The 7,255-nt window shown below is 61.8% G+C and overlaps 1 protein-coding gene across 1 annotated transcript in view; it reads right to left on the bottom strand.

Annotated features, from left to right (window-relative positions):
• Positions 1-458: 458 nt before the first annotated feature.
• The window catches only part of LOC132082219 (carboxyl-terminal PDZ ligand of neuronal nitric oxide synthase protein-like), a 28,413-nt gene continuing 21,616 nt past the window's right edge, over positions 459-7,255 (bottom strand). The window contains exons 5-10 of the mRNA XM_059486388.1: positions 5,916-6,024; positions 5,446-5,587; positions 4,889-5,049; positions 2,833-3,010; positions 2,252-2,600; positions 459-2,138 (exon numbers count right to left, since the gene is read on the bottom strand). Of these exons, the coding sequence (XP_059342371.1) occupies positions 1,664-2,138; positions 2,252-2,600; positions 2,833-3,010; positions 4,889-5,049; positions 5,446-5,587; positions 5,916-6,024 (1,414 nt within the window). The 3' untranslated portion in view covers positions 459-1,663. The remainder of the gene's footprint in view (positions 2,139-2,251; positions 2,601-2,832; positions 3,011-4,888; positions 5,050-5,445; positions 5,588-5,915; positions 6,025-7,255) is intronic.

The raw sequence follows: 7,255 nt of genomic DNA, 5'->3' as shown, positions 1-7,255 counted from the left end.
GAGACCCCACAGGGGTGCTGGGTGCTGGGTGCCTTCATTTGGGCCTCCTGTCCTGCATGGGGGAACAATCTCACAGAGATTTGTCCCTTCTGGAGTCTCTGTGTGAATTGCCCCTGGATTTCCTTCCTCACCTTGCAAGGCTCAGGGGTCTCTTGCCCGTTCTGGCTGCAGGCAGCCTTTGGGATCTCAGTGCTCTGGAATGCCACTGGTGCCATCCCATCCAGCTTTGCCATCTGCATTCTCCCACCCTCCATCCTCTGTGCTGTGGCCAGGATTTATTTCAGCAGTAGAAGCAGGACCAGGAAAGAGCAACAGGAGTGTGTGTGGAGCAGGGCTGTGCCTGGTGGTGCCCATCCTGGCAGGGGCTGCTCAGGGAGCAGCTCAGGGGCTAAGCAGCCATTTCCAGCAGGAATCTTTCCTCTTTGGGAATACCTGGAAGTTCCCAGTTCACCCCACAGGCTCAGGACCCCCTGTGCACGGGCCCCACAGGGCAGAGACACAGCACTGGCTCTGCAAATCTGTTTATTTTTTTCTTTAAAAGTCCATTATCAAACTGCGGTGTCCTATGGAGGGGCTGGGCTGTCACTACTGCACTACAGGACAGCCCAGCCGAGCTTTACAACCCCCAGCCCAGTCCCCAGCCCCGTCCTGGCTCTGTCACTGCCACGGCTGGCTCTGGGTGCATGTCCTGTCACCCCCCTCTCCCTGCAGGAGCAGCACCATGGCAGGGACAGGCAGCACGGCTGCTCCAAGTCTCCATTTCTGCTTGACACTTCCCAACTGGACTCTCTGACACTTTCCCAACACCCTCTGACAAATAACCAAGGTGGGTGAGCATCACCCCCCTTCTTCCTTAAACCTGAACTCCTCCCAGGACACTCACATTTCTGAGACCAAACCCAAACCACACCGTAACACCCTAAAATCAGCACAAGGAGCAGCCTCCTGCCTGCAGCCACCAGCAGCTCGGGGGGCACGGGAAGGCTCTCTGCCCTGACCCCAAGACATGGGGTGCACCCTTCCTTAGGGGGTCACCCCCTGCTGCAGGCTCCCATGGCCAGCCCCGCACCCATCAGTGGCCTCAGGGTGGGGCCCAGCCTGTGTGGGCAGCGGGTGCTGGGGAGTGGGAAAAGGCACCTATGGAGGCAGTGGTGGCTTCACTGCATGGGGACACAGTGGTGGGGCTGCTGTCCCCAAAGCAGGGCTGAGCACAGTGTGGGGCTGGTGGACACTGGCAGCTCTGGAGAGTCCCAGTGTGGTGGCAGTCTGGGACACACCCTGGGAGCTGGGCAGGGCAGTGACACCGTGGCTGTGCTGTGTGGCCCTGCTCAGGCTGCCACGGGTGGCAACCAATGAACAGAACAGTCTCTTGTCCCACAGCCCTGCCCAGGGCTTCCAGCCTGCAGCTCCCTGGGGATTCTCTGCTGTGAGCATCCCTGGCTGTGAGCAGGGACGCGATGGCAGTGTGACAGCAGTGTGAGCTGGTGCCGACTGAGGCAGGGCTGGCCAGTCCCCTCCTGTGGGGTGGCCTCTAGGTGGTGGGGCAGGTACAGGAAAGGGACCTGTCTTGTAGCCTGGGCACAGGGACCCCCACTCCCACTGCAGGGTTGTGGATGGAGCTGCTGGGGCTGCCAGCCACCAGCTACCACCTCCTGTGGCCCCACTAAGAGGGGACTCTGCTGGGCCCCACAGCAGTGTCCAGCTCATCTTCAGAGAAGCTGATGTGCAAGCAGGTGTCATCCGCAGGGGAGAAGGGCAGTGAGCTGTCCGTGGGGCTGCCCAGGGCCACTAACTCCTTGGCCAGGGTCTCGCTGGCTGCTGGGTCATGGATGCTGGCCAAGGGGGACATTGGCTCACTGTCTCGAGTCCTGTCCTTGCCCAGAGAGCGCTGGCAGGTCCCGGCAGGGCCGAGCTCCGTGCTGGAGGCAGCGCTCCGTGCAGGAGTCCTTGCCTCAGGGTCCAAGAGGGTGAGGGAGCTGGCAGTGATGCTGGTGAGGCTGGAGATGCTGGCACTGGGTAGGCTCAGGTGGGCAGTGCTCTGGGGCTTCACCTCCACTTCCAGGCTTGGGGAGGTCTTGCTTGACCTTTTGCGTAGGATGGGTGGGGGTGGGTTCAGCTTGGGAATGGGCGGCTGCCGCCTGTGAAGGGGAAAGCAGAGAGAGGAGGTGAGGGCAAGTACATCCCTGCAGCACTCCGGGTGTTCCTGCTGCAGCTGGCAGCAGACACAGGTGGCAGGGGTGGCACACTCTACCTGTCCTCGTCCCCTCTGGCCGTGTCATCCGCCTTCTGCCGGCTGCCCCCGTTGGGCAGAGCGAAGTCTCCGACCTCGGAGCCCTCCACGCGCCGGCTGAGCCCCTCCTGCCCCTCCAGGCACTCGTCCCCCTCCTTGCTGCCGCAGCGGTGGCTGCCCCTGTCCAGGCTGACGAGGTTGAGGTAGGAGTCCCTGGGGCCCAGGGAGGGCATCGAGCCGGGGGCCACCGGGCTGCCCAGGATGCTGGCAGGGGTGGAGGTGGATGGCAGGTGGACATCCAGGCTGTAGTGGTTCTTCAGGTTCAGGGAGAGGGACTGGGCCAGGGACAGGTTTTGCAAGGAGTGGTCAGCTGTAAGAGATGGACAAGGGGCATGTGAAAAACTGGGCATCTCCAAAGCAGCTGCTCCCCTGCACTTTGAGGGGTGCAGAAATGCCCCAGACCCCCAGAGCCTGCTGGGATGGTACTGGGAGCACTCCAGTTGTTTCCTGTGACTGTAAGGAATGCAGTGATTGTCCAGAGGGATGGAGCTGGGGGCATGCCAGCACCCAAACAACCCCAGTGAGTGTGTCACTATCCTCACCCGGCTGCCGATGCTCATCCCGGTGCTCCTCCCGGGCCTCCAGCACTGTGAGCTGCCGCACCAGCAGCGAGACGTGCTGCAGCAGGTCGCGGTTGGTCAGCAGGAGCTGCCGCACCCGGGCCTGCGCCTCGATCCGCGCCGCTGTCTCGGCCGCCAGTTGGTCCTTCAGCAGCTGCACCTGCGAGACGGGACGGGAGGTGCGAACGGGGTCGTGCGAACGGGATGCTTCGGACGGGGCGGTGCGGGGCCGGGCGGTGCGGTACGGCAGGAGCAGCCCCGGGAGCGCCCGGGACCGGCGGCGCCACAGCGCCCCCTGGCGGCCCCGCCGCGCCACCCCCGAGCGGGTCCCCCGAGCCGGTCCGGCCGCGGGCGGGGATGCGGCGGCACCCCGGGGGTGTGCGGGGTGTCCTGCTGTCCCCCCTATCCCGGGGTGTGCGGGGTGTCCCGCTGTCCCCCCTATCCCGGGGTGCGCGGGGTGTCCTGCTGTCCCCCCGGTAACGAGAAACGTGGGAGGGATGTGCCCAGACGGGAGGCACCGGGCTCCCCGCTCTGATGCTGGATTGGGGGTGGGATGGTTTCCAAAAACGGGATGAGATGGGGTGAAACGGGAGTTGGGGGCTCTGCAGCACTCCCCGAGCAGCCCGGGGCTGTGCGAGCAGCCAGATCCGTGTCTGGGGGAGCTCAGCTGTGCTGCAAGCGATGCTGCACGTGGCGCTAAAAGCAATGCTGCAAGCTGGGCTGCAAGCGATGCTGCTGAGAGCTGTGCGACCAGGAACGCTGCCAGCACTGATGCCAGGGCCCGGCCCGCTCCCACCTGCCCCGCCAGCCTGGTCCAGGGGGAGGAGAAGGGCTGGTGCCACCTGAGGGGAGGGCAGGACATGTACCTGGGCCACAGCCACCTGTGTCTGCTGCTGCTGCTGGAGGAGCTGCTGCTGGAGCAGCTGGAGGCAGTGCTGGGAGGCCAGCGGGGTGATGGAGGCCGAGGAGCAGGGGCTGCCCGGGCTGAGCAGCTGCTGGGAGCTGGCCAGGTGGAGGGAGCAGTTTTCGGCATCCTGGGCACAAAGAAATGGGCAGGTGAGCGGATTGACTGGCTCAGGATGGCATTTGGATTTTGGCTTCCCATAGTGCTGACCCAATACAGCAGAGGAGCCTCTGTGCTTGGGGCACCCAGGGGGTGCTGAGGGGCAGCCCTGGGCTGTCAGCTCTGCACATCTGTGGGATCCCCAGTGTTTCAGAGAGGCTCCTTGCTGAGAGCTGGCAGGGCTGCCTTGGCTGTGTCTGGGGAGGGTGGGTCCCCAGGGCTCCCGGGAAGGAGACAGCAGGGAGTGACCCAAACACCCCACACCTTTCCGTGCTGTGGCTGCCCGGGCTGGGCGGTGTCCGGGTGCCTGGAGCATTTGCCAGTGCCAGCAGCCACTGCCCTTCCTGCTGCTGCCCTCCCCTGCTCAGGCAGTGCCAGAAGGAGCGCACAGGAAAGCCCAGCCTTTCCAGGCACGCAGACGAATCCCATGGATTCGGGGAGTGCCTGTCACTGCAGCTGTTTCCAGGCAGCCCTGTGAGCGTTACTGTTGTGTGAGCTGAAGCAATGCCATTCAGGCCTCCGGGAGGGGCTCCCAGAGCTCTGTGGAGCACCCACTCATTAAGGTGGAGCTGCTGCTGGAGCTGAACGTGCCGTGGTGCCTGCGCTGTAGGGCTGGGCCTCCTGGGGACATTGCTCCCTGGGCCTGGGGCACGAGGGCAGCCAGGGATCCCTGCCAGGGCAGGCAAACAAGCAGCTGCTGCAGAGCAGCACTGAGGGCACAGAAATCCAGCCTGGGTGGGGTGAGAAGCCTGCTCAGCCATGCATTGCAGCCCCCACCACAGCCCTGGACATGGCCTGGCTGCAGGTGAACTGGGAGCTGAGCAGCCTGTCGTGAGCAGGCAGCCAGCAGGGAGGGCTGCAATGGGGTCTCCATGAAAGCACCTCCAAATGAAGCCATGATACAGTGACCCTGAGCAGAGGGCCCTCAGCAGCAGCAGAGCACATGAACCATTCTCCAGCCCACCCCCCCATTACCTGGCCATTCTTTTCCTTTGAGGCTTGCCCAGGTTTCAGCATGCCAAGGTCTCCCCTGGCACCTGGCAGCTCTCTGGGTCCCCTCTCGGACATACAGATGCCCCCAGTATCGATGCCAACCTCGTCCACATCCGTGATCTTGGAACCCTTTATCTGGTGAACTTCAAACAAGATGGACACGTGAATGTGAGCCTCCCTTCCCTGCCAGGGCTGCAGGGAGAGCCGGGGCCCCACGCAGGGCTGGGAGCCGGGGGGAGCTCAGGGACAAGGGCCAGGACTTGCTCCGAGTCTCAGCATGCTGTGCAGGGGCAGGAGGGAGGGATGGGTTGGCCGAGGGGCTGCAGACCCTCAGCTTGCTGAATGAGGGGGCTCAGCCTGCCCCTCCCCAGCGCTCAGTAGGAGTGGGCAGGCAGGGCAGATTCCCCACGCTCCCCATCCCAAGGGGCCCAAAGCTCTCGCCCATGAAGGAGGTGCCACCTGCGTGTCCCCACCCCAAAGCATCCCCGCACCGCTGCCTTAGGGATGGCCATGCCCAGTCCCTCGGGGCCCTGAGTCACCTTCCAGCGGCTGCTCCTCGGCCGATTTGTCGCTGGCACCGTCGGCCTGCCCGTCGGCGTTCTGCAGGGCGTGCTGCAGGCTCAGCTTGTGGCACACCTCGAAGGCCTGTCCCACGGTGCGCACCACGCGCATGGCCTGGCTCTGCGGACAGCCGGAGCCGCGTGCTGTGTGCTGCCACCGCCGCCCCGGGGGCACCGCGAGCATCCCCTGCCTCCCACCCGCAGGAACCTCGAGCATCCCCTGCCTCCCACCTGCACCGCCGCCTCTCCTCCCGGGCTGGGTGCTCCAGCAGCGCCCCCCATTCCCCACTCTGGGTCTGGGGGCTCCTGTCCCTGTGTGGGATGTGCCGCTGTCCAGGCTGGGCAAGAGGGGACAAGCACCAGGCACCGGCGCTGCCTCGGTCGCTCCCAGGGCCCTGCACCCTCTGACCCCGCAGAGATGTGGGTGCATCCCCAGGAGCCATCCTCACCTTCTTCTTGGATTTGAAGACGTTGCACCTGAAGGAATTGTTTGCGCCGTCCCGTGCGATGTAACTGAATATTTTCAGGTCTTGTGAGTCATGAGAGACATAGAAAATTCTGGGTGGGAGAGAGACAAAGGGGATTAATTGAGCACCATGGGGAGTCTCTGCCCTCCAGACCACCTCTGCCCCTGTGTGTCACTGGTTTGCAGCCTCCAGGATTGCAGGAACGAGGCAGTGCTGGTGCATGACCTCTCCTGCAATTTTCAAGGCAGGAGATGATGGATTTAGAGAGAGTTTTAGGTTTGATGGAAAACCTTCTGGTTTCTGAAGTAGGCAAAAGCTTTTTAAAGATCCTGTGGGAAAGTGAAAAAATCTATAGTCTTGGAAAGTGAGTGGCTATTTTTAGCCTCATGAATTAACCCCTGCCCAGGCTGCAGCGAGGCAGAACTGCCTGCAGGGTGGTGGCTGTGCTGCCCCTGGGGACACAGAGGGTCCCTCCGAGGCAGTGGGCAGGTGGCACAGCACAAAAGCCTCTCACAGGGATGCTGAGTGCACTCCAAGGATTCCTCTCTCTGCTGCTCAGGCTGACTCTCCTCCTTGTACTGCAAAACATTTTGAAGATTTTTATATGTATTTGATTTAATTAGGTGAAAATGTGACAAGTGAGCTCAGCTCTGAATAGAGAAGAAACCAAAGGGATTCTTGAAATGCTTTTTTTTTTTCTTTTGCTCTTTCTGTCACTGGAATTTTTTGGGTGTTGAACTTGCAGTTAGAGCAGTTACTGCCAATGTACCACATCTTGTAGTAATCTTTAAAGAAAGCCAGAGGTGAGAAGTGGGCACAGATAATGCATCAGCACATCCTCTGTTCCTTATCTCCTCACTAAGGGCTCTGATCCCAAAAACCAGTGTTGGGGATCCCAGTTCTTGGGGCTGTGGGCTCGGTGCTTAGGTACAATAATTCACTTTGCAGATCCCACAGCCTGGAGCACCCTGTGCTCTAAACCCATCCTCAGGCCATGCACCACCCCTGGGGTCACTTCCCATCCCTGGGGGCTCCTGAGGCACCAGGTTTATGTTCAGGGTAAACCTCTGGGTGGGGCTTGTGGCCTCTGGAATAGCTCCATATCCCATGGAAGGTGCTATGGAAAGCCAGTGTTTTCTTGCCATGTCTGTAAGGGTTGATTCCCAGTGAGCACTTACACCTTAGAGTAAGGCCCTGCTTCAGAAGCACAGGGAGAGCCATGCTCTGAAGGAACACCATGGGAAGCCTGTCTTCAGAGGCAGAATCAGAGCGAAATGCAGGTTGGAGGATCTCCAGGGTCACCCAGTCTAACCCTGCTCAAA

Source organism: Ammospiza nelsoni, chromosome 20 (genome assembly GCF_027579445.1).
Source record: "Ammospiza nelsoni isolate bAmmNel1 chromosome 20, bAmmNel1.pri, whole genome shotgun sequence".
NCBI classification, from domain to species: domain Eukaryota; kingdom Metazoa; phylum Chordata; class Aves; order Passeriformes; family Passerellidae; genus Ammospiza; species Ammospiza nelsoni.
The sequence above is the reverse complement of the archived record's forward strand: the minus strand, read 5'-3'. Positions and strand labels throughout refer to the sequence as shown.